General features: G+C 40.1%; 2 protein-coding genes across 3 annotated transcripts; one reads left to right on the forward strand and one right to left on the reverse strand.

Annotated features, from left to right (window-relative positions):
* Positions 1 to 1,864: 1,864 nt before the first annotated feature.
* LOC104438198 lies at positions 1,865 to 16,712 on the forward strand. 2 transcript variants are annotated; one of them, XM_039308230.1, is made up of 23 exons: positions 1,865 to 3,002; positions 4,682 to 4,797; positions 4,959 to 5,167; positions 6,520 to 6,639; positions 7,925 to 8,053; positions 8,138 to 8,263; positions 8,667 to 8,717; positions 8,865 to 8,920; positions 9,000 to 9,099; positions 9,186 to 9,303; positions 9,469 to 9,678; positions 9,877 to 10,207; positions 11,123 to 11,216; positions 12,328 to 12,436; positions 12,571 to 12,842; positions 12,945 to 13,072; positions 13,253 to 13,487; positions 14,004 to 14,192; positions 14,279 to 14,568; positions 14,648 to 14,831; positions 14,943 to 15,185; positions 15,763 to 15,854; positions 15,972 to 16,712. In XM_039308230.1, the coding sequence occupies exons 1-23, from the start codon at positions 2,167 to 2,169 to the stop codon at positions 16,117 to 16,119; spliced, it is 4,386 nt and encodes a 1,461-aa protein (XP_039164164.1). In that variant the 5' UTR covers positions 1,865 to 2,166; the 3' UTR covers positions 16,120 to 16,712. The 2 variants fall into 2 exon arrangements, with proteins under 2 accessions (XP_039164164.1, XP_010049594.2); XM_010051292.3 differs by lacking the exon at positions 8,667 to 8,717 and having other exon boundaries at positions 1,866 to 3,002.
* A 2,147-nt stretch (positions 16,713 to 18,859) lies between these two features.
* LOC104440310 (ATP-dependent 6-phosphofructokinase 3) lies at positions 18,860 to 23,841 on the reverse strand. Its single transcript, XM_010053254.2, has 13 exons — positions 23,749 to 23,841; positions 23,460 to 23,506; positions 23,307 to 23,346; positions 22,883 to 22,945; positions 22,654 to 22,791; positions 21,914 to 22,072; positions 21,740 to 21,793; positions 21,477 to 21,545; positions 21,264 to 21,393; positions 20,613 to 20,878; positions 19,840 to 19,888; positions 19,601 to 19,755; positions 18,860 to 19,057 (listed from the first exon to the last, which is right to left on the reverse strand). Exons 1-13 carry the CDS (start codon positions 23,839 to 23,841, stop codon positions 18,860 to 18,862), a joined length of 1,461 nt encoding a protein of 486 aa, XP_010051556.2.
* Between the last annotated feature and the right edge of the window lie 1,814 nt (positions 23,842 to 25,655).

Raw genomic sequence — 25,655 nt, forward strand, 5'->3', positions numbered from 1 at the left:
TGAGCATATTTATATGCAATTTTGATATATATGCGAGCAACTTTAACTTTGCAACAGTAATCATATAAAAGCTATCCAAGTAAGAGAATTAATGTTTTCCTCTATGGATCAGTTTGTATAATGTGTGTTTGAGCTTCAAATTCTCTTCTTATTCCTCATGTTCTTCCACTGCATTATGCAAAAATGAGTTTTTCTCTTCATATTTGCTGAAATGGTGAAGAAGAGAGAGCACTTTTGGCAAATCCTGACTTTGGGCATCCCTCCTTTGCCTTAACCATGGTTTCACATTGGGCCCCCAAAGAAGGCCCACATGCCATCAAAGACCTCAGACATGGATAGGCTCCCCCACAAGCTTGTTCAAAAAGCATGTGAATTGTGACGTGGGCCCCAAGGACCACTTATCAATCTGATAAAAAATACGAAACAGATCCATGTGAACCATGATTTGGTTCACAGCATTGGACCTGCTAAAGTTGCCTTCTTTCTAAAGATAGAATCATTGAGAAACTTCTGTTATAATATGAAAAGAAAAAGAAAAAGCATCCACAAAACCATTTCCCAGTCCTCTAACTCCTTTTTTAAGCACATTGATAACAGGCTCTGCCTTTCCACCTAACCAATCGACAATCAGAACAAAATTGTGCTTTTCTCCATGTTCCCATCCATAAACTAATCTGGAGCAAGTACAGATTCGGTCGATAAAATAGTGGGCTGGACCACGGTATGATTCCTCGGTATCGGTGAAGTCGACGGGCTTGGGCTGTGCGAATATTCTGGTACGAGGATTGTTTTGAGAATGCCTCAGGGTTTGGATTAAAGAAATTGAACCCAATGGCTGGTCCTGCTCTACTTCCCCAGGTGCTTCTGCCTAAAGCTTTCCGCATGAACCTTTTGACTATCTACCATCTTTTTGCATTTTTTGAATTTTTTTGCGTTTTCTTTTAGAGAAAAAAAAACATTTTTTGGGCCTTTTTTTAAGGGATGTGAACTATTCTCATGAGCCAACCCAAGTCCTAGGCTTTATATTATCCTGGGCCCTAGGAGAATCGTGTAGTGACCGGTGAGCGATTCGGTTTTCCAATTGGGCTGAGTTGGGCCCATTAGGAATTATGAGGTTGAAGTAGTCCAAAAATTGATGCATAATGAGAACTTAGTTGATCAAACTTCATTCGCCAGCGGGCTTATTAGATCGAATCCGAATCGCAGTTTTCCGAATCCTAACATAATTGAATGGATAGACATCCTTATATTCGGCTTCATTTATGATGGCGAGACATAGAAGTAAAGCTAATTTGATGTCATAGTCCTGTCGAATCGAATCGAAATAAGCTAAAGCGTTAACACAACGCATAGGTCCATCTGCAGGTGGAGCTCTTATTGCTCTTCAATTTCATCGCAAAGTAGTGAAAATTTCATCCCAAGCGTTAACGAAACCATAATGCAGGTGAATAGACATCCTTATATTCGGCTTCATTTATGATGGCGAGACATAGAAGTAAAGTTAATTTAATGTCACAGTCCTATCAAATCGAATCGAACTGAAAGTTAATTTAATGTCAGAGTCTTATCGAATTGGATCGAATCAAAGTGAACAGGCCAGCTGCAGGTGAGCCTCTTATTGCTCTTCTATTTCATCCCAAAGTGGTGCAAATTTGGGCCTGAACTTAATTTCTACCAAATTATGGGCCCAACTGAAAAATAATAATAATAATAATAATAATAAAGACAAATATAAACGAGCAATTGGGTCATTGGAAAAGTGCACACGTGCCGTGCACACGCGCCGCTTTCCGTCCACCTGTTCATCTCCCTTCCTCGTCCTCCTCGTCGCCTCCTGGACACGCCTTTCAACGTTCCTTTTCTTGACGTCTATTTAACCATAATTTCATCGAAAACCAATTTTATATTGTCTAAAATTACACAGGGAATTCAACCTCCAGCTCAGTCCAATTCTAATTGCACCCCATTTCCGCTCCCGTCTCTCCGCAAGCAACCTCCCGTCCCCAATCCAGCAAGGCGGAATTTTGATCCGGTCGCCGCGCGAATTCAAGAAATTGGCTCCAACCCATTGCGCGCAATGACCCGCCGGAGCTCCTCCTCCTCCGATTCAAGAATTTCCGCTCCCTGAAGCCCACCGTTTTCCGACGACCCTCTTCTTTGCCGGGGATGATGGCTGCCGGAACCGCAATTACGGCTCCGCGCATCGTAATTCTTCACGTTCTTGCTTTTTTCGCCATCAACACCGCTCTTTCCGCTGATTTGGGAGATGGGTTCTCGGCCGTCGCCGACAATGACGTGCTCGGCTTCCACGGCGACTACACGCCGCCCTCGCCGCCCCCGCCGCCCGCCCTGCCGCTCCCGCCCCCGCTGTCGTGCGAGGATCTCGAAGGAGGCGGTTCGACTGATTCGACCTGTGAGCTGAATAAGACCTTAGAATTCGATGGTGACGTGTATATTAAAGGTGTAGGGAATTTATATATACTTCCGGGTGTTCGTCTTAGCTGCCCGATGAGGGGATGTTTCATAATGGTTAATATGAGTGGCAATTTTAGTCTAGGCCAAGATGGGGTTATTCTTGCTGGTACAGTGCATGTGGTAGCTAATAGTGTTAGCTTGATTGATGGGTCTCTGATAAACGTTTCGGGATTGGCCGGGGAGCCGCCGGCAGAGACAAGCGGTACCCCCCAGGGGGTGCAGGGAGCGGGTGGCGGACACGGTGGAAGAGGCGCGAATTGTTTGACTGATAATAAGAAGATCCCCGATGATGTGTGGGGCGGAGATGCATATTCTTGGCAGTCTTTGGACAAGCCATATAGCTACGGGAGCAAGGGAGGGACCACTAGTAAGGAAGAGGATTATGGCGGGGAGGGAGGCGGGAGGATTAAGTTCGAGGTGGAGAATGAAATTGAGGTCTCAGGGAGTCTTTTGGCAGATGGAGGTGATGGTGGTGACAAGGGTGGAGGAGGCAGTGGAGGCAGCATTTATATTCAGGCTCATAGAATGTAATGTCTCTTCCTTTTGAGTGATTAAAGCCACATTTAGATGTTCTGCATAGCCTCCTGGTGCATCGTGATATCTGAAATTGATTGTACATAGTGTTCTGTGTATCATGGCCAGCGTTAAAAGCAGGTGGCATAGGGTTGATGTCCCCCGTGTTTTTTTGCTGTTTTCGTTGGCTGATGACTTTGTCAATCTTGCCTGGTCCTGAGTGTAAGATTCTTAGTTGCATGCATAGAGGATTCTTTCCGTCTATAATAGATACTACAGCTGTTTTGAGAAAATATAATGAGCTTGCAGATGGTTAGGTAAGAAGCAAATGAGATTGGTGCTCCTGCTATTGATTCTTGGAGTTAGTGTATTTGCTGCTTAACTTTTCGAACCATTGGGTGGTGATCAGTTTAAACAGACCTTATTGTTATTGATTCAGATGGACGATAAGTTGACTTTAACTTTAGTTTTGAAACCACTTCTTTGTCTTTGAAGTGCATTGTGTACATGTTCATCTAATTATAGAGGGGGCATTCATCAAGATGCTAGAAGAGTATCTTTTTTGATGATTGGCCATGTAGAATTTTCTATCATTGAAATGTTTCTTGATTAAAGGTGCTTCATGTAAAAACCATAACAGGAGGCTCCGATACCAATTTGGCGTGTGAGGATAGCTCCCCCCAAAAAAAAAAAAAAAAAAAAAAAGCTGGGCTAAAATAGAATCGAATTGATTCTGGCACAGAGGAAAGACATCCTAGGGTTAATGGAAAAACTGATACTTTATATTGAATGGAGAAAGCTAATGATGAAGTGACTTAAAGACCTATTTATACTAGGAATTAAAACTCTCAACCCGTGATCTAAAATATTAACTCCTAGTCTCAACTGCTGGAGCTCATTGAAAGTCACATGACTGGCACATGACTGTTTATTAATCTGATAAGATCATAAAAGACTTAAAACACTAAAAACTAAATTATGCTTGTGCATTGCTGCTGAAAGGTAAATGTGTGAGTTTTGAATATCTGGAACTATAGATAAGAATAGGATTTCTTATTAACTTTGAGAATAAGTTTCATAGTTCTTTTGACATAACTGGTAGACTAATCCCCACATCTTGCTTTGATGCAACATTTTCTGATGTTGAGACTAGAACAGCCAAGCATAAAAAGTTATTGCTTCGATGTGTGGCTGCATATACTCTATTCTTTTTTGTAGCAGATGACTTTAGCAGTTGGTAACCCGCTCTCTAATATAGTGTTGGTGCGATTGTTCATAATTTACAATCAAACTTTTTATAAGTTGTTGCATGACTACTCATTTCAACTAATATGATGTTGAAGGGCCAGTTGTTTTTCATTCATATCACTTCACTTCTTGAAGGGTAGGAGCAGCAACGGCTGTTTATGTTTTGGTGGCAACTTGCAAGAGCACTTTAAGGACTTCATGAGGAACTAGCTATATACTGCTGACTGTGAATATTTTTGACTAGAAATATACTTGCAGGCATACTGATCTAGCGTTTTTTGTGTAGCATTATATTTGTTGCTATGCTTGCATCAAGCCACATTAATCAGATGCTTAATTCATCAACGTAGTCATTTCTGTTTGATAAAGTGTCTTCTGTTATTGTGTCCACGTCGATGTGAATTGCATCAAATTGTGAACTAAAAGTGATGTTTCTAAAATACAGGATTGGATTTGGCACTATTAGTGCCGCAGGTGGCAGCGGTTTTGCTGGAGGTGGGGGCGGAAGAATCTCCATAAATGTTTTCAGTAGACATGATGACACAGGGTACTTTGTCCACGGTGAGACCAGACCCTAATTTTACATTCTAATATACATCTAGAGTTATCCAGATGGAGTGAGCTTCAAGTTATACAAAGATTCGCTGTGAGCTTCCCTTGTAGGCTTACAATAAGAAATTTCCCTGACTGCCCTGTTATAAAATCTCGAGCTTTTTTTTCAGGGGGAAGAAGTTCTGGTTGTGCTGAAAATGCAGGCGCTTCTGGGACCTACTATGATGCTGTACCTCGGAGTCTTACTGTCAACAATCACAACTTGTCCACTCATACTGACACTCTTCTGCTAGAGTTCCCTAAACAGCCACTTTGGACAAATGTTTATATTCAGAATCATGCCAAGGCTTGCGTTCCTCTGTATTGGGGTCGTGTCCAGGTTGGTGAAAAACTTTCTTGCTCTATATTTGCTGTGTTATATTCTCTCAAAATGTTAGTGGTTTGTTGAACCTCTTTTCCATATTCTCAAGAAATACGCATTCCTTGTATATTCGCTAAGTTTCTGGTAGGCAATTAAGTACTTCAACTATCAAATTGGTTCAGGTCTCAATGCTGTGTTTTGCAGTTATGCTATTGAGTCAATCGTACTTGGTAGAAATCATTGGTTTTTGAACCTTTAAGCATCGCAGGGCTTGTTTGTTTTCCTAATCAGGTGGCCACTGCGCACTTTTTCCGGAAATACTTACCAGTGGATATGTAATCTAACATTTACTGAATGTATCTTGAGTTAGTCAAAGAATGCAGCTTCTCAGCCTCACTTTCTCTCGTATTTGTGATAGAAAAAAAAATAGTGGAAAGAGTTTGGAAAAATTAAATTCAGCAACCAAATGGTGCTTCCAAGTTCTGGCCCCTTCTTTATGTGGTTCCTGGCTTTTTTTTTTCTTGTACTTGGATAATTTGTACATGACATGTTTAATTAATTCAAGAACTTTATGGATCAGAAAATACTGCGTTATCCATCTTTCCTGATCTCACATGACCCTAACATAGTGAACTTGCTAATTATGGGAAAGAATGTGACATTTTGAAAACATAAGTCTCTACTGTCCATCTTTTCTTGAGATTTTGCTTGTGCAACCAGGTATGCTTTAGTTTTCATTCTTCTCCCTTTTCATGGTTGAGTTTACCAAATGCTGGAGTTAAAATTCAATATTTTCAGTGCAAAATTTGCTAGTCGAGATGAATAAAAAAATTTGGAACTTTACCCTCTATTTAGTTCTTAAGCTCTTGAGTTTTGATTTCTTTTTCTGTGATTTAGTTTACTTAGGAAACAATCTGTCGGGAAATTTACTACTGTTTGCAATATGCTTACAATCATGTGCCCAAAAAGAATGCTTACAAGATATTCAAACATTGCCAACATATTCAGTTGGAAGTCCCTTGAGGTGTTTTTGGTAGTAACGCAATTTACTGTGCTTTTGTCCTTCGACTAGGCTGGTTTGGCCAAATGAAGCAGACTTCTGCTATAGAAAAAATCTATGGACAGAGTGGGCATTCATTATCAACAGAAAAAGAACATAAGTGCAGGAAATTCATCTACATTGGCACATCCAATATGAGACTGCACGTTTTAACTAATAAATAAGCTAATTTGGTGGCTCGAAGAAATTGTTCAATCAGACTTTCCCTTACAGTTAGCTGGAGTGGTCTTGGTTTTACTTTTAGGTTGCAAGGTGATTCTCTCTATATTACGTTGTCATTTTTCTTTGTTGAAAGAGTATGGATGTATAGGTTCGAGGCCAACTTCGGCTGTCATCTGGTGCTATGCTGAGCTTTGGACTGGCACATCTTGGCACTTCGGAATTTGAGTTAATGGCAGAAGAGCTTTTAATGAGCGACTCTGTAATCAAGGCAAGTTGCTGGCCTTTCTGCTTTCTTCCTTTGAATTTATATCTACAAGTTTGATATTTAGGACTACAGCTTTATACCGGTACAAATATGCTCTCTCTTCTGTGCATATGATCTATAGTCATGTTTGGGATAAAGTACTGCATTCGAACTTTACAGTATTTATTATTCCAATGTACAGTAGCATCTCAACTATGTACTTGTCGAGACGCAAAAAAATGTGTGGTTAATTATTATTTCTGATATATTCTAAAATCTTGTTCTGCTTCTTAGAGCTTTATTTGAGTGTTACTAGCTCTATTCCTAGAAGTTGTGCGGGACTTTGTTATGAGTAGTAGTATTAAAAAAAATTTCAAATCATAATCTAGACTAAAAGTACCAATTAAAGGAAATTGAGAAATCGTGACTAATAAACTTTCTTTTGCTGCTGATCTCATATTGAGAGCAGCCCAAATGTTCAATTCTAGGTAGAGATGGATATGCCATCTTGATCTCTTTTCTAAGGTGCATCACTCATTAGTTGTGGTGTTATAGAGTTCCTGGTATGACTACATATTTATCCCAAGATTATTAGCAACTCTTATGATGGAATTCATTGATTCTGCACCATACGCGGAAATTTCATGATAACCTGAGATTCATAGCTTTGGACAATTACTGGGGATTTGTAAGGCTCTTATTCAATTACTATCATAATATATGGAGAAGGTTCTTCCTTGCAGTGAACAAGAATGGACAGCATTTTGGCTGGCACAACTTGATTTATTGATAGAATGTCATTTAAAATAAGCTTTGGAAAATGACTTGAAATATAATCATTTAAGTGGCACAACATCCAGCCTTGTTATGCTGAATGAATTATAAAAGGGGAAGTAAGAAAAAAGCATCAAAGTCTTAATCTTTCTTTGTTAGAATGGAACTTCCAGTTTCCATCATTGTCTATACTTGTGGAAGGAATATGACCTATATTTTGCTGCACAGGTACTTGCAACTAGAAGTGCTATTCTTTCAAACCCAAGATCTTATCAATGACAAAATTAAAGTATTGAGAATCCTGAATGGAAGTCATGTTGGCACTTTATCATATTACTGTAAATCTTGATCTAAGACAATAAAAGCTTGTCTTTCAAATGTGTAAACCAAGAAATAGGAGCATACAAGCTTCTGGACAGAAAACCATGACGACGATCAAACCTGAAGTGCGGAACTTTGCTTTCCTTTCGGTTTTTTGGGTTTGTCAATGTCTGATTAATAATGTTAATGTCTCAATCACACTTTATTACTTTAGATTTATGGAGCTCTTCGTATGTCGGTCAAAATGCACTTGATGTGGAACTCCAAGATGCTTATTGATGGGGGCCACGATGCAGTTTTGGCAACATCCTATCTTGAGGCTAGCAATCTTGTGGTTCTGAGGGTAGTTTATCTCTTCTACTTTTTTATTTGTTCCAGACTTTGGCTGTGGTATGATATAAAATAACACCCTTACTACTTGTACCAGGAATCATCTGTAATACATTCAAATGCAAATCTCGGAGTTCATGGACAAGGTTACCTGAATTTATCAGGATCAGGCGATCTCATTGAGGCTCAACGCTTGGTCATATCATTATTCTTTAGCATCAGTGTAAGATGAAGACCCCTTTTCTCCTAATTCCCTTATAATGACAACTATTTTTTGTCAAGTATGAGGCATATTTCAGTTGGATTTATTTTCAACCGCGACATGTTTGGACTGAAGTACTATGCTGAGACTCCTGATGCTTTCTCTTTCACCTATCACCTTTTGATTGGCTGAACAACTAAACTTTCTCGATGACTTGCTCAGATAGCTGTCGTTACAGAGAATAGAAATTTTCTTGCAATCATAAGCTTGGCTTCATAAGAACATTTTATGCCGACTTCATTTCTTGGTTTTGCTGTAGTGGATTGTGTCTTGTTTTTCTGATTTCCAAGTTTGGCTTAATGGATCAGTTTGACATAGCTGTTGTTGTTTGATTTTAATTTGTTGTCTCTAATTGATTCTATAGGTCTATCGAAAAAAGGTATATGACATGCAATGTTGGTGGTCATATTATATGGCATGGGATTACCTACATTAGTCCCCATATAACTGGATATTTGCTTAGAATAAATCTCATATGCTTCGTGTGCTTTGTCTTGAACTTATGTTTCTCTTTGTTGCATATTCTGTATACATTGGGCTGATTTTCTTCTAATCTGTGAAGGTTGGACCAGGGTCTATGTTGCGAGGTCCTTTGGAATCAGCCAGTGATGATGACTTGTAAGTTGGGGTGCTTGCCAATAGCAGATAGTGCATGTTGATGCAATCGCTTTCTTATGTTCATATTTGTGATTTACAGGACTCCGCGACTTTATTGTGAGCTCCAGGATTGTCCAAGAGAGTTACTACATCCACCTGAAGACTGTAATGTCAATTCTTCATTGTCATTCACTCTTCAGGTGTCTTACTGGCCAGCTGGTTAAGTCAGATTTGTTCTTTCACTGGAAAATAATTTGGTCTTAGTGTTCTGACATTGGTTCTGCAGATCTGTCGTGTCGAAGATATAATTGTTGAAGGAAGCATTACAGGTTCTGTGCTTCATTTTCACTGGGTCAGAGCAGTACTTGTACATTCCACCGGAAAAGTTAGTGTATCTGGGCTTGGTAGGGAGGATGCACTATCTCATTTGTTTATATATTATCATGATTAGGTTTTGCAAAATCCTTGTTTTTTAAATACAAGGAGCATCTTATTTTCAACACGTGTAAATTCATCATCCACTATCTATTATGTTTGCTTGAGTTTTACAAATACACTATGCACTGCAGGGTGCACGGGTGGACTTGGTAGAGGTAAAATCGTGGATAATGGGGTCGGTGGTGGTGGTGGCCATGGTGGGAAAGGTGGTGATGGATTTCATAACGGGAGTTTTATCTCAGGTGGGGTCACATATGGGAATGCAGAATTGCCTTGTGAGCTTGGTAGTGGTAGTGGGAATGATAGTCTTGCCAGTGCAACTGCTGGAGGTGGTATCATAGGTAAAGTTTCGGTAAAACTCGGCTGCCATATTGATTTTGCATTCATTTTCTTTCATACCTCTGTGATAATGGGGTTTTAGTCATTTACTTGTAGGATATCTTTTGAGGATCAGCTTGCTTATGATCTTTACATTAAGTTAGTGATCTCACTTTTGTTCTTTCACACAAATGCTAATCTTATTTTATTTCCTTGAGTAGTAATGGGTTCGCTGGAGCACTCATTGTCAACTGTGTCAATTGATGGTTCCATCAGAGCAGATGGAGAGAGTTTTGGAGAGCGTAAAAGAGAAACAGATGGTAGGACCATCTCAGATGTAGGACCTGGAGGTGGATCTGGTGGAACTATTCTTCTGTTTATTCATTCGTTGGTCCTTGGTGACTCTTCTATCATCTCTACTGTTGGAGGACATGGGAGTCCCAATGGTGGTGGTGGTGGAGGTGGTGGTAGAGTTCATTTTCACTGGTCAAGTATTCCTGTTGGGGACGAATATTATCCTATAGCCAGTGTCAAAGGAAACATCCAAACGGGGTTTGTATCTACTAATTTCTTCATTCACGTTTGAGTGCATCAATTAGCACACTTATGTACATGCACGTGTTGACTGCTTTGGTTCGGATAAATTACTCTAGTTCTAGGTTTTGATGCAGTCAAGGTTTTTCTTGACTATATCGCGATGACTTATGACATATTTATCACTTGGCTGACCACTCACCATTCATTATCGCCATCTGTTGATTAATGCTTGACAAATTTTGTTCCAAGCTTATTTTCTTCTAGATTGTTATATAGTCTTTTTAAATGTTAATAAATGGCTTAAAGAAGGAGAAGCGTGCCTTGCCGGAGTTTGTCCTATTGTCACCATGACAGAACACTCGCTACATATCTTCAAGTTTTCTTCAAAAAGTTTTAGGTTTTGTAACATAATTGACTTTCTTGGCTGCAAGCTTTCAACAACCAATGCTTATTGCCTACATAATCCTGTGAGTGTAGATTTGCATGGTCTATTTGTATGCAAAGACAGGATACTCTAATCATATTAGGCTGTCATCACTCAAGAAAGCTGATCTCTGTTGGCTTTGGGGTGCAAGGGCTGGTCCTTGAATTGAGATGCACATTCTTCGCATTAAAATGCTTCAAATATACCATTTTTACCCCGCTTGAAAAGTTGAAATGCAAATATTGATGCCTGAACCAATACCCTCTCCTCTCTAATGAAGAGAGTTCTTAGATAGCCTCAAAGTTTTTCAGTTGCTTTCTAGGTTGTCATCTCTCTACCATCTAGGATGAATAAAAGAACACTGTGTGAAACTTTAGTGATGCTACGAAATAAACATTATCATTTTGCCATGTGGATCAGTTTCATACTCAGGTGGCCTCCACCAGTGAGGTATGGTTGTGCTAATGTTATAAAGTTTTTGGTCTGAATTCTTTTCCTAATGGCAGGGGAGGATTTGGCAGAGGCCATGGTCTTGCAGGTGAAAATGGAACTATTACAGGAAAGGCCTGCCCAAAGGGGCTTTACGGTGTTTTTTGCAAGGTAAACTATCATCAGATCCGTTGATTTTGCAAAAATCAAGTTTAATAGATTTTTTGGACTTAGTTTGTCATTAGAGAAGATAATGTATGATCTTGGTTCTCAACACTTCGAAATCGCTTATTGACTTTACTTCTCCTATTTAACTCGTTAAACTATAATTTGTTTAAATTTGATCACTTGACTTTGTAAAGTGTATCCATTAGGTTGCTGCCATCACTTTCTGCCTAGATTCCTCTGGGATGTGGCATCTATGTGCTGGTATAAGCGAAAGAAGTAAGGGGAACACTGAGCAATTTTAATCATTAACCCATTGCCGGTGACTAGACAAGGCATCTATTTGGTCATGGAAGACCAGAGGATTGAGTTGAAAAACCTCAAAAATAAAGAAAAAAAGGAAGGTGAAAACCTGGTAAAGGGCCTAATCTGGCTTCATTTTGGGTGCTGGCAACAAGAGAGGAGAGAGAAAATGTCTGGACCCAATCGACTTGATGCTCTATTAATTGCCTTTGTGTGTGGGATGGGGACTATGGCACTCAGTGGTGATAAGTCTTATGCTTGAAGAACCTCAGACACCTTGCAGTAAAGAAATCCTCCTAGTTACTTGCAAGCTAATCGACATTGACAAGGTTGATGATTAACAAGTGAGACCTATCAATGCTATGATACATTGGAATGGCACCAAATTCGCCATGTTGATGATAGTAGGTAACGACCATCTTAAATTGAAAACCACATTAAGATAATGGAGGCCAATGGCAGGGGACTGATCAATGGGCTTAGTGACGAATGAGACAATTGAAAGTTTAGTGGCCATGGTAGACCGAATGATAATTGATCCAATAGTCTGTTAGATAGGTCCAATTCACATGGTCTCAGCTAGTTATACAAGTTGTAAATTAGAATCTATGCGCACTAGAATGCTCTTGTTGACGATTACTAAATTTGCAAACGCTGAGATGACTTGAAGTATGCTCCTTAATGCCTGTACATCTACTACCATCCAGCTCATATGATTCTGCATGAATTTACTCTTTTGTATGATTGGCGTCGGCTGATGCAGTTACTGTTTTCCTTTATATGTTCCAACCTAATCTCTCAAATTGTGTGGCAGGAATGCCCTGTGGGTACTTATAAGAATGTAAGTGGATCAGATAGAGTCCTTTGTCAGGATTGTCCACTTCACAAGCTTCCCCATCGTGCAATATACATGGCCGTGAGAGGTGTCTGTTATTTCATTGTGATTTTGAAATGTATTTTAGGTGCTTTTAAATTTTTTTGGATTTTTTCCCTCCCCAGAAGTAGTCCCTAGCAGATCTAATTATTGATTTTGTGTGGCCTCCATCTTCTTTAACAGGTGGCGTGACAGAAACTCCTTGCCCCTACAAATGTGTTTCCGAAAGATTTCACATGCCAAATTGTTATACTGCTCTTGAAGAGCTAATATACACTTTTGGTGGGCCATGGTTATTTAGTCTAATTCTCCTGGCTGTTCTCATCCTGCTAGCTCTAGTTCTTAGTGTTGCAAGGACAAAGTATGTTGGCGGCGAAGAATCGCCGGCCATTGTTCCTCCTCGACGTAGTTCTCGAATAGATCACTCTTTCCCTTTTCTGGAGTCACTAAATGAGGTACTTCCCTTAATTGCTTTCTTCATCTTATTGCTTCTGATACCTAAAATTGAGGTACCGCCAATTTCTCATATCTATTGAATTAATAATGTAATCTTTCAGGTTATGGAAACAAATAGGATCGAGGAATCTCAAAGCCACGTTCATAGAATGTACTTCATGGGGGCAAATACCTTTGGTGAACCTTGGCATCTACCTCACTCTCCTCCTGAAGAGATTATAGAGATTGTGTAAGTGCCCCTCCCTGGGACCCTCACTGCTTATATAAAGATACCCTGGGATTCAATGTCTCATATCCACCTCTCTATGCCTGCCTGGTGATTGATATGTAAAAGTTATTGCTTTATTAGTTTTCCCATAGTCCATAGTCCATACTCTTACGATGATTCTTCTCACCTAAATATATGCAGATTCGAGGATGCATTTAACAGATTTGTAGATGAGATTAATGGTTTAGCTGCTTACCAATGGTGGGAGGGATCGATCTACAGAATTCTCTCTGTTCTTGCCTATCCGCTGTCATGGTCATGGCTCCAGCGTTGTCGCAAAAACAAACTACAGCAACTTCGTGAATTTGTTCGGTCGGAATATGATCATGCTTGCTTACGTTCTTGCCGTTCTCGTGCTCTTTACGAGGGAATTAAGGTTTGATATTGGAAAGCATGCAGATCCATTAGCTTGACGTCAGCTTGTCTTTTACATATTTCTTCTTCAATTTACCATCTGATGGGAAGGTTGATGGTGTCAGTTCTCACATCCTACAGTCTTTTTTACGATTTTTTTATACTTAGTGAACAGTGTAAGCATATTGCCCTAGGAGTAGTACCTCTCATAGTTTCTAAAATTTTGGGACTTAACACTGACGTGGGTTTTTGTACCTCATGATCATATCGTGGATTTGAATCATATAGAACTGTAATGAAAAGAGTATCCATCGATAGACACATCCAAATGAACTTGAGAGAAGAATGTCTCATTTTATGTATATCTGTATCTGAACATCGTATATCCCAAAACAAATGTATTTTAAAAATGTGTTATGATGGTGTCACTTTGTGCAAGAACAGTAACTATGCTAAAATTCAGGCTATCAACTTCTTTTGGGATTTTAATTTAAAAAAAAAAAAATCTTTTAGGATTGATCTTTATGTCATAATGCAGGTGGCCGCAACATCTGACCTAATGCTGGGCTATTTGGATTTTTTCCTCGGTGGAGATGAAAAGCGAGCTGATCTTCCTCCTCCTTTGAATCAAAGATTTCCAATGTCCTTGATATTTGGAGGCGATGGGAGCTACATGGCTCCTTTCTGCCTTCACAATGATAATATCCTCACTAGCCTTATGAGCCAAGTAAGATTGCTAGTACTCACAATCATTTTTATGCATGTTGAAATAATCTCTCTTAAAAATGTACTGTTCTTTATTTCTGATCTCAGGCAATACCACCTACAATATGGTATCGACTAGTGGCGGGTCTGAATGCTCAGTTGCGATTAGTGCGCCGTGGACAACTAAGAGTAACACTTGGTCGTATTGTTAGCTGGCTTGAAACACATGCAAACCCTACTTTAGTTACATATGATGTGCATCTCAGCCTAGCTTCCTTTCAGCCTACTGCTTCGGGATATTGCCAGTTTGGTCTTATAGCATGTGCTGTTGGAAATCTAAATTTAGCATCAGCCATTGAAGGTCAAGATGGTTTGTTGCAACCTGAGCAGCGACCATGGTAACTATATTCGTGCAAGCTACTTTGAGGCTGGAGTTTTGGTAGTGCCATTATGCTTAAGTTTCTGGTATGTTTGCAGTTTGTCTCGAACTTACAGAGATGATCCGGTGGACCACTCAGCAGTGAAGCAACCTCTAATGACATATAAAAGAATGTGTGGCGGTGTTCTACATTCCAAAAGCTTGCGAACTTTCAAAGAGAAGAAGGCTATATATTTTCCCCTATCTTTCGTCGTCTATAATACCAAACCAGCTGGTCATCAGGTAATAAATGCTTCTAATGCGGTCCATCAAGTTTGCCAACAAACCTTTCTCTCTCTGATATCCAGATGGATTTGTAGAAAACTGCTTTAACCTATTCTCTCGTTAATGCAGGATCTTGTTGGTTTGGTGGTCTCTATGCTGCTATTAGGAGACTTTAGCTTAGTCTTGCTTACTCTGCTGCAGCTCTACTCCATTTCTCTGTTGGACTTCCTTTTAGCATTGTCTATACTCCCTCTTGCAATTCTTTATCCTTTCCCCGCTGGAATCAGTGCATTATTTAGTCATGGACCAAGGCGATCAGCTGGCCTGGCGCGTGTATATGCTCTATGGAACATCACGTCCTTGATCAATGTTGTAAGTTCTCTTCATCTTAAGCTTACATTTTACACTAGAGTGCAGAATTTGTAATCACATGTGCCTCGCATGTACTAGTATTTCTGATGGTATCCACTTATGAGATGAAGATTTGAGATTGCTGTTTTGCTGCTGTCATTTAATAAGACAGCATTATTCTGGGAACAGGAGCTTTAGGATATGCCAATGAACTGGAAGATTAACTTTTTCCCTAGGTTTGTTGGGGGGTTCAAGTACCTTCATCATTTTCCCTTGCCTTGTTATATTCACACTGCTTCTCAAGTGTACACTTTGCTAAGACGCACATCTGTCACGCAGCAGCTAATGTTGGAGATATGATTACTTCATATTCTTCATCTGATAGTAAAGGCTTAGCTTTCTTGATAGTACTATCTGATAGAGAAGCAACGCAAGAATGAGGTGTGCATCTATTGTTCTTCCTGTTCACCTATGCTGCCGGCTGTTTATGGCAGTTTAAGTAGCGCATGAGACATGTCAAACACCATATTCAAGTAGTGATTTCTGCTTTGGCAGGAAAGCAGATTCTAACCATCTTTATGGCTTTACACTCAAACAGGTAGTTGCTTTCATTTGTGGATTTATTCATTACAAGAACCACAGTGGAAAAAAGCATTCAAATTCAAACTTTCAGTCCTGGAATTTTAGTGCGTAAGTATCTGCCTTCAGCTGCCATGGCATGGCTATTGTTGAAGCCATCTTCTCTTTTGATGGACACTGCATCGGTGAGAGTAAAGATATTAATGTTCTTGTTTCGATGGCAAATAGGGATGAAAGTGAATGGTGGATGCTTCCTTCTGGGCTGGTGCTGTGCAAAATCATACAAGCTCGTCTCATTGATTGGCACGTGGCTAATCAGGAAATCCAAGATCACTCCCTGTACAGCAACGATCCCGAGGTGTTCTGGCAGTTTTAATGTGCATACTAATCAGGTACTGTTTAGCTGGGCAAGTGGGACTATAATTGTATACAATTTCTCTTTTTGTTTCCGTGGGGATCTTCAAATGTTTGAAAAGGGCAGGGTCTTTTTTATTACCTTCTCTTTTTGACTTATAAATGGCGGGGTTCACGGGAGAAAGGAGTTCTAAGTGCAGCAGCTCTTCGGTTATGATGACGATCTGATGGCCCGTTCATCAATGAAAAGGTCAGAGCTCTGAAAGCTGCTCTTTCTAGAGGTATTCTTTCTTCTGGATTTGGCACATAGTACAAGATGTGATGATCTAGGTGCTTTGTGCTCTAACTCTAGTCGTTGCCTTACTTATTGAGAAGCAAGGATTAGTCATAAGATTTACATGGGTTGTAAAGTAATTGTAATCATGTCACAAGATTTACTTGAGTTGTAGAGTGAGTGTTATCGTGTAAAGGGTCTGTCAATTCTTGGCTCTGGGAAAGCATGTCAGCTTAGTTTTGGCTTTGTACTGATCGTGTACGCTGTCACTGCGCTATTGGTATGTATGTAAAGGATCTCATTGTTTATGGAAGCATAGATTTGTTCTTCATTTACTGTTATTTTGGTGTCTTGTTTGCTTTCTTCTAGTTTTTGTTCTAATTGCTTCATAGATTCTTCTTTTATCTATTCTGGCCGAGTCTTACCAGTTGCTGATTGCTGAAAGCTGAAGCTCTACTTGCAGCATAAGGACGCACTAGTTCTATCCATCAATGGCATTGCATTAGCAAGCTGTGTTGCTAGACAGGAGAACACGCACGTCCAATTACAATGTCAGTGAGGCCCTTTTTCAGTGCTAAGAAAACGAATTGTGACAATGTGGTAGTGATCTAATCACATTTTTCCAGCATTACCTTGGAATGACACACTTCGTGCGGCATGTTTTGTCCCGGGAGAGTATGCTCTGTGCTCGCTGCGTGGCCATGCCGACATTGGATGAGAATTAGCACTAGTGGCACTAGAACTAAAAGCCTTTAAAGCCCTTTCTTTTTCCATTGCTAGGACGCAAAAACGGACTTCGATGTGAATATAAGTTGGAAACGCAATTCGGATGTGACCTTCAATTTCCATATAGAGGTGGACTTTGCATATGATAATGCCATGTCGTATAGATCGGTTACCTCGGATAACGCAGAGTATTCGGACTTCTAACTCGATTAATGCAATGGAAATTGTCATGTCCATTTGCATCGGAAAGGCTCGAATAGCAAGTATGGAGCCAAATATATTTCGAGTGGAAAAGCCTGATTCATATACGAATTTGTCGCATCCATATCAAACAAGGCTTACTCCAATATGGTGAAAAGACAGGTTTCGTTTAATTCGATTTACTCCAAACGTACATCTTATCTGCTATGCACGGAAATGCCATTTACTTCCATCCAGAGTTTTCCCATGTCCATGTCTTTTCCTAGAATGACCAACGAGGAGCCATATGCACTTGCTCGACACCGAGTATTGTGGCATTCCATTTGCACCTTGCTTTGATCATCAATGGCTCTGAATAAGCCATGCCCTCACTGCTGGTCAATGAAATTTACAGGCCGACAACGCTTGAAAAACATGCATGGAAGATGGCCGATGAGGATGTAAGCAACCTCAATTGCGAAAAGTCACAGTGCCTCAGGGCATCTCCGGCACTTGTGGCATAAGTTGTAGGGGAGGCATTCAGGCCGACGAGTCCCCATCATAGTCCCGGGGTTGGACAAACTGGCTCTGATCTGTTGTTTCTGCATTAGCCGGGCATGAGGCTATAGAGACATTCATCATGTTCATGCCAATGTGTCTCTGTTGCTCTTGTGGCCATATCTGGAGGCAACGAGTTCGATTTCTGGTTGTTCCCTATGTCTGGCTTACTTTGATATGACATCAACACGAAATAACGAAGTGGCTTCGTGCATAATTAGCTTAGATGAATAGTTTTTATACTCATTTCTTTTGTCATACAAGAAACCATTCATTACCGAATAACACCGGCTTCTGGCTTGTGTGATATCTCTATCTTCAAAACTACACCACATGTATCAGCTCACCAAAGAGAGCTACCTTCGTCTGATTTCTGTTCCTTCTTCTCTTCCAAATGTACCAAAAAGTGCTATAGATCAGTATGTCATAGAACTCCTTTAGTGATCTACGACACATTTACATGCGTGTAGTTTCTTGTTTATCTTCCATACTTACACGAGTGATGAAGAGGTTACTGACGATGGGTCAGCTTGATTTCTCCCCCGTTTGAAAGACAGCACAAGGACGAAGAGTTAGAACAAGAATACATGACGTAGAGCCGATCTGTGAATGGTCTCACCAGGCTTTCCAGTTCGACTAGTGAGAACTAATCCAGTTGCATAAGGGATGATGAACACGTCAAAACTCAACAACCTCCATCTTGACTTCTTAAACACAAACTGGCTGAGGGGTAAAACTAAACTATGAAGGATAATCAGGGATTTCTTCTTGTAAGAAGCTCAGAGAATATTTTTTGGTAATAACAGATCGATACACCAGCATAACCATGAATTCAGAAAGACGGTTCAACAAAGGAAGGATTTTCAACCCCGTGCACCTAACTGGTGGAGCAAAGAAACATAAAAGATGGTAGTGGTAACAGCAGACTCATTGATTTGGGCAACGACACCACGCCCATATTACCTATGTCAGGCTAGAGATATAACTTAAAATACAGTGCGCTTAAGCATAAGATGCAAGTCAATTAGCAGATCTCATTGTTGACCAAATTACTCTTATCCAGGTTGCACTGGTTATCAAAGTACCGGGTCGGTGCCTCATCTTCTCTCTTGTCCTCGATAACATCTTTGGCGCTCATAAAGCTAGGCTGGTTAGTTGACGACAGAAGCCTCGCCCACATTCTATCAGTTATCACAACGTTGTTTTGCTTCTCAGTGATTCGCTGCAGAACAACGGAGGGAACCATCAGTTGACTAAAAGAAGTAATAGTCTCCAGTCTTATAAGCAAATAGATTGATCAGGTTGTCATATGATCTGATAGTTTTCTTTACTTCTTTTGATCAGTAAATGCATGTGCAGAATCAAAGCTTATCGGCTTAAACACAAGAGAGCATGTAGAAGCTGGAAATTTCTCAAAAGCAAACAGGACCATGGTTTGCTAATTTCTGCGTAGGGCATACTAGATGGTGGTGAGTAACTCACTGATACTCAGCACAAAATTGAGTCTCTGATGCAATTCGTTTGCAGAATGTTAATACAACTTATAACATAGATTTAGAAGGAAGCAGGGGTCCATTCGGTAGAAGAATTATTTTTTTTTGGGTTCCGGCCTGGATTCAAAATCCAACTGGTTGGACTAATTGCATACTATCAGCTATTCATGTTTCTTTATTGCTTTCAAATTCTGTTTGCCATCACTATCCACTGAAATGAACGACAAAGGTAGGCATCCTTCCTTTATGTGAATGGGATCGAATGAACTTACATAGAAAGGTATGTATGAATGTCTTCCATTGACAAGCCCGCTTGTAAAGCCGGTATAACCTGCCATTGCTCCATGGACTGCACTTTGAGCCAGAAGCGTGCAGTATACATTGTCAGAGGCATTGCTTGGGACAGCCCGGATCATGTAGGTAGGGTCTGCAGGACAAAACGAAGAGGATTATTGAATTAAATAGTCGTCTCCCAGCCTTTCTGGGTTAAGAGAGCAAGAATATTACCAACCTATATGTTTGAGGTTTATGATCATTTTAGCCTTCTTGGCAAAATGTTCCTGCCAAAATGGAAAATCTTAAGAGTTTCATTATGTAGTGTGAAGTCCAGCATCAGAAACAGATGATGCAGAATGGGGAAGTGTCATCTGATTTGACTGTCTCCAAGACTACTTGTGGCAGAGCTTTGACTAGTATACTAGCCAATAGGATTATCGGTATACGGCCTCTGAAGCTCCATCTCATTGGAGCGTCAGTGTGTTGTAAAAAGGCAGTAAATCATGAGAGTCAGGCATAGGTTACAAGATAATGAGCTATATGAGTGACCATAATTTCTGTAGTCAACACATGAAAATCCTGCTGGTAGAGAAAACAGACATGGGTGTACATGGACATGATAATGCAACAGACTACGCCAATAGACTATATATATGCCTCTAGACTATCACGAGAACTTGCTGTATCACAAAATCAAGACGCTCCACCTCAATCACATGCATCATCCTATTGAACAACGGCCACTAGGATGTTTGAGAACAGAAGAAGTGTAAGCAAGTTCATCGGGTCACCCTTAATAAATAAAAAAGTCAAGAAAGGAGCAATTAGAATTATAATCTACCAGCCAATAACAAAGCATAGATGGAATGAAATTTAAATTGAAAGACTGTTCAATGTTCTCATTACTAAATCAGAAATCAAACCGCATGCTGTTTCAAGAAGGGTGGAAAGTCTCGGAAAAAGATATGAGCATCAAACTCTTGAGTGTAATTTAAGTAGGATAGCCACCTTGATCTTCTGTGATAGCCAAAGGCCAATATCTCGGAGAAGCTTGTTACCAGAAGCATCCTTCTTATCCGCAGATTGCATGCTCTCAGAAAGAAGCTCCTGCCCTGCACCTTCAGCAATGACAATGACCATGTGCCCATTTTCCTTGAGTCGTCTCTCTATATACTCAAATAGCCCACAAGGCCCTTCAAGGTAAAAGGGCGACTCAGGAATGAGGCAACAGTCGACGTCCCTGCTAGCGAGAGTAGCATACATTGCTATGAACCCTGCAGATTATTTCTATTTTAGCATAAAAGATCATAAAACATAGAATGCAATTTCTTTCATTGAGAAACAAGCATACACACTCATGGAAATTGCATTAACTTTGTGCGATTCAAATATCAATAGCAACTTCTGTTCATCAACAATTGGACATTTGCAATTGAAAAATGTGTAGCCAAGAGTTCAAGCTGGATTTCTGGATGTTTATACTTGCAGGTCTATTGCAAGTCAATTTACCTCCAGAATCTTATCTTTCAAGTTCACGTTGCTCTCTTTTGCTTTTCTTTTCCCCATAAAACCTCTTAAGCCAAGGAAATATGTTAATTTGGTGAAGATTTTCCTGAGCAAGTGTCATGGAAACTAAAGTGAGGGCTATTGGCAAATTACCACTATAACGACCCATCACTTTCACAAGACCGATGCCATTCTCGCCACTTTCAGCTTCAACATGTGCAGCATTGATAGCACGTTGAGCTTCTTCAACAGCAGTATCAAAGCCAAAGGACCTGTCTATGACCTATTTAAACAAGGACGCAGTTCACACAAAGGTTTCAAGATCCGTCAACAGCAATTTCAGAGATTGGGCTATGCATGGAGTACCGGGATGTCATTATCAATGGTTTTTGGGATTCCTGCCACTGCTACCTTAAGACCACGTCTCTTAATTTCCTGAAGCAGTGTAGTGGAAAAATTACATAAGAAAATAGAATAGACATAATATAATCATTGTTAAGAAATCTGGCCAATAACTATTTTGTACTGGAAGAACTTCAAGAAAGAGTACATGAAGACATGTATGACACAGCAACATTTATTCAGATTAACAATCGACATCAATTAATACTTATGGGTTTCAATTCTACCTCAAAAATGAAAGATGCGCCCTTTTGAGTTCCATCTCCACCAATTATGTAAACCTGGAACAAGAGAGCTAGAGGGATTATTTTTTATGCACTGAAGAAGCAGAAAAAGGGTCTAACTGAATCCTAATGCAATTGTCAACCCAGCTTTCTGACCGATCGATATCTTAAAGAGACCTGATTTATTCCACGGTCTTGAATGCTGTCTACAATCTTTGAGGTATCATGGCCACCTCGCGTAGTTCCAAGGATGGTCCCACCGCGTTTATGGATATCATTGACAACTTTTGGAGTAAGGGGGACCGTGTTTCGAGAATAAAAGCCCTTGTATCCACCCTGCATAATATGTTGGAGATCTTAGTATCATTGAAAATTATTCTCTGGATAAAACTCTGGGCCTGGAAAAGCTATAACTGAGGAATGTAATGAACAATGCTTTGTATTGTGCAGCATGTGTCGACAAGCTAGACTAGTTTCTTGCATTTGTACAAGGACATAAAGAGGATTCTTTCAGCCATGCCACCACCTCAACTCCATAGACAAATGATCCCATCCAAAGGCCTGAAGATTGAACTTCCAGTGGTGCAGAACCAGCTTTCATATGAAAATTTAAACCACCGCATCTGCTTGGTTGCGGTTCATGGCCTCTTATGTAAATAACATGGTTAGGTCAGGTTTAAGAATCGACTTGCTGATGAAGCATGTGCTTCGAGTCAGAAAACATAGTGCTAATTGATTTTGTACTATTGCAAATAAAGAAAGATATAATCGGTTTATGTGGCTAACATTTAACATTGATTTTGCTCCTCTGTCCCTCTCTTGTGATTTTCACATTGAACCTCATGCTGCTTCTACTAATGGATAACATCTAACACAGCTACAAAAGCAACAGAGAAGAATTGACACCGATTACTTACGTCTATTCCAAGAACTTTCTTCACACCATACATGTGGTGCAATCCGCACACGATCTCCCTGATAACAGTGTTGAGCCCTGGACAGAGACCTCCACACGTGACGATACATGCGTGAACCTCATCTGGCTCAAAATAGACCTAAGGTTCATTCAAGAATTGCTGTCAGCTCCCCAGCAATAGATATTCTAACCCGCATACCTATTTTCATGCACAAGAAACACCGACATACCTTTTGACGAGGTCCAGCCCTTCGAAAATGTAAACCTCTTGGACCGTTTTTGTGGGCAATAGGCTACAACATAGAGTCCATCCTGACTAAGTAATAATAACTAAGAGGAGCTTTTGCATTCTGACTTAATGCATCTACAACCTCTATATTATGAAAATTGAGCACGCTAAATTCACATCATATGATTCAATCTTTGAATTAAGACGACAACTATATAGCATGCCCAGTCCTTCCGTTGATGGCACTAATACAATGAATAGAACTTCAACGATTAGAGTCATTAAGTTGAAACCAAAGCAAATGAAACCAAACCTCTCTCTCTCAGAAAAATCAAGGGCATGGTTGAATCTTCCGAAATTCTTTCACCGCCTTATATGCAAACCCAGTAGAGAGAATAAAGAATTCGCAAAAAGTATAAACTGACCTTTTGGATGACGGTATCGTCGTCATGAACAAAATACTGCCTGTTTCGAAACATGACAGCATGTTAATAATGAAGAAGAGTCGTTTGCTGCATTCGCGACTGATAGCAGCAAGTTTCATGGGAACTTCAATGAACAAAAGGAATTAAACTCACTTCACGACCGAATACGCAGGATGGTCTTGCAAGGGGTTGGAATATGTCTGGCAGAATACGTGACAAGGAGAATCAACACGAATGTATTGTTAAAAAGAAAACGAAACCCAACCAAAAACAAAAAAAAACAAAAAGATTCTACCGGTGTCTTTATACACGTGCATGAACATGAGCAATATCCAGTGTCTATACATACGTGCATGAACATGAGCAATATCCAGTGTCTATACATACGTGCATGAACATGACAACGTCATGCATGGAGGTAGAGAAGGAGCGCGCAACGTACAGGGAGATCGGGAATGTAATCGGAGAAATGGGGGACGTCTTCGAGCACGTAACCGGCGTCGCCGGTGACGATCTTCTTCGAACTGCTGTCCATCCTGCTCACGTAGGAACCAATCTTGGCCGGTTTTTTACGTCCAAACAGCGAAGAGACCCGGTACCAGAGGGCGGAGAATCTGCCTTCGTTTCGACCTTCGTTTCGACAGCCCGTTGCACCAGTCGCGGCGATCATCGTGGTGGAAGTGATCGGAGGAGGGCTTTTATGGGTCGAAGCGGGATGCGAGCGAGGCGGAGCGAATGTAATCCATTCGAATGGAGAGAGAGAGAGAGAGAGAAGCGAGGCCGAGGGGAGAGAGGGAGAGAGAGAGAGGCAGCGAGCGCCACGAAAGTAGGAGACAACTGTTTGATCGGAGCTTAGCACTTCGAAATAATAATCAATTGAATGTTTGAACAGAAAAAAAAGGAAGGACAAAAAGACCGAAAAAAACAAATGTACGAGGAGACGCCATGCAACAGGGGGAAAGAGGTCACGACGATTTGGGAAGAAATTAGGGCAAATGTCACAAAGATTCTTGAACTTTAGCTTGATTTATGATATAATGGCCGAACTTTCACGATGTTCACCTTGAATTCGATCGATGAGTAATATCATTCTTGAATTTTAATTTGTTGATGGGGTTCGTGAATTGATAAATGTTTAATTTAGTAATTGACTACTAAACTTGAACTAATAGAAAGATGGCATTTGAGATTTTCATATAGTTTAGGAATTGGATTGAACATTTATTAAAAATTTAGGGATTGTATTAAACAAATTAAAAGTTCAAAGACAATATGGACATTAGATTAAAATTTAGGAGCTGCATTGATTAAATTAAAAGTTTAGAGTAATATTGCACTTTGAATCAAAGTTTGCGGGCTAATTGTGTAATTAGCAAGTGGCAACTGGCAAACTCCTGGGGCACCTTTATGGAAAAGGAGGCTTTTAATGGAATAATCTTAAATTTAAATATTGGAGGCAAATTATAGTTTGCACACTTATTATTTTTAGCTAATTTCATATTTTATTCTCTAAAATTTGTCACAAATTGTGAACGATCACTTTTAATTTTTAATGCATAACCAAATCACCTCGCAATTTCACTATGAAATATCGCTTGTAATTGATCACATGATTTGTGAACATCTTTCACCAGGGGCAATTTGGCCAAATCTCAATTTCAATCCATTCAAATGACATCATAAAGAAACCATTGCCCCTTCTAAGGGTGTGTTTGGTTTGACTTTGGAAATGAGTTTTGGATATAATGTAAATGCTGAAAGCCAAAGTCTTTTTGGGGAAATGGAAATTGTGTTTGGGAAAAACACCTTACAAAGTAACTTTGAGTTCAAGTTGTATTTGGTTAAAAGAAAATACAAAGGGTTTTGGTTACATTTTTTCTATTCAAAAACTCTGACGTTGGTAAGAGTCGCTTGGGATCTTGCGACCTTAGGTTGCCCTAGTCGGGGTCCGGTGGCAAGGCTTAGGGTCACTAGCAAGCCCAGGTGACGCCGTTGGCATTGTGCATCACTAGTGTTGACGACCAACCACAAATCCTAAAAATAGTAAGGGCAAGATAGGAATATAAGAAAGCTCATGAGGGCAAGACGGGAAGAAAAATGTTTAGAAATAACATCCCGCCCAAGGCTAATCCCTCCTTACCTTGGGATTTCTAGTTTTCCGAAGTTAGCATTTGGTCGAAAACCACTAGGCTTGCCAATAATTTCAGCATTTTCTAAAATGGTTTTGGACGCCAAAAACCCACTGAAAAAGTTGAAATAGGCGCAGCCTAAATGTAGGGTTGGATAAATATCGCCCAATCTCATACGGACCGCAGGACGTCCGACGAAATTGCGTGCAACGTGCGTCGT

This window comes from Eucalyptus grandis, chromosome 3, assembly GCF_016545825.1.
Source record: "Eucalyptus grandis isolate ANBG69807.140 chromosome 3, ASM1654582v1, whole genome shotgun sequence".
In the NCBI taxonomy this organism is placed as follows: Eukaryota; Viridiplantae; Streptophyta; class Magnoliopsida; order Myrtales; family Myrtaceae; genus Eucalyptus; species Eucalyptus grandis.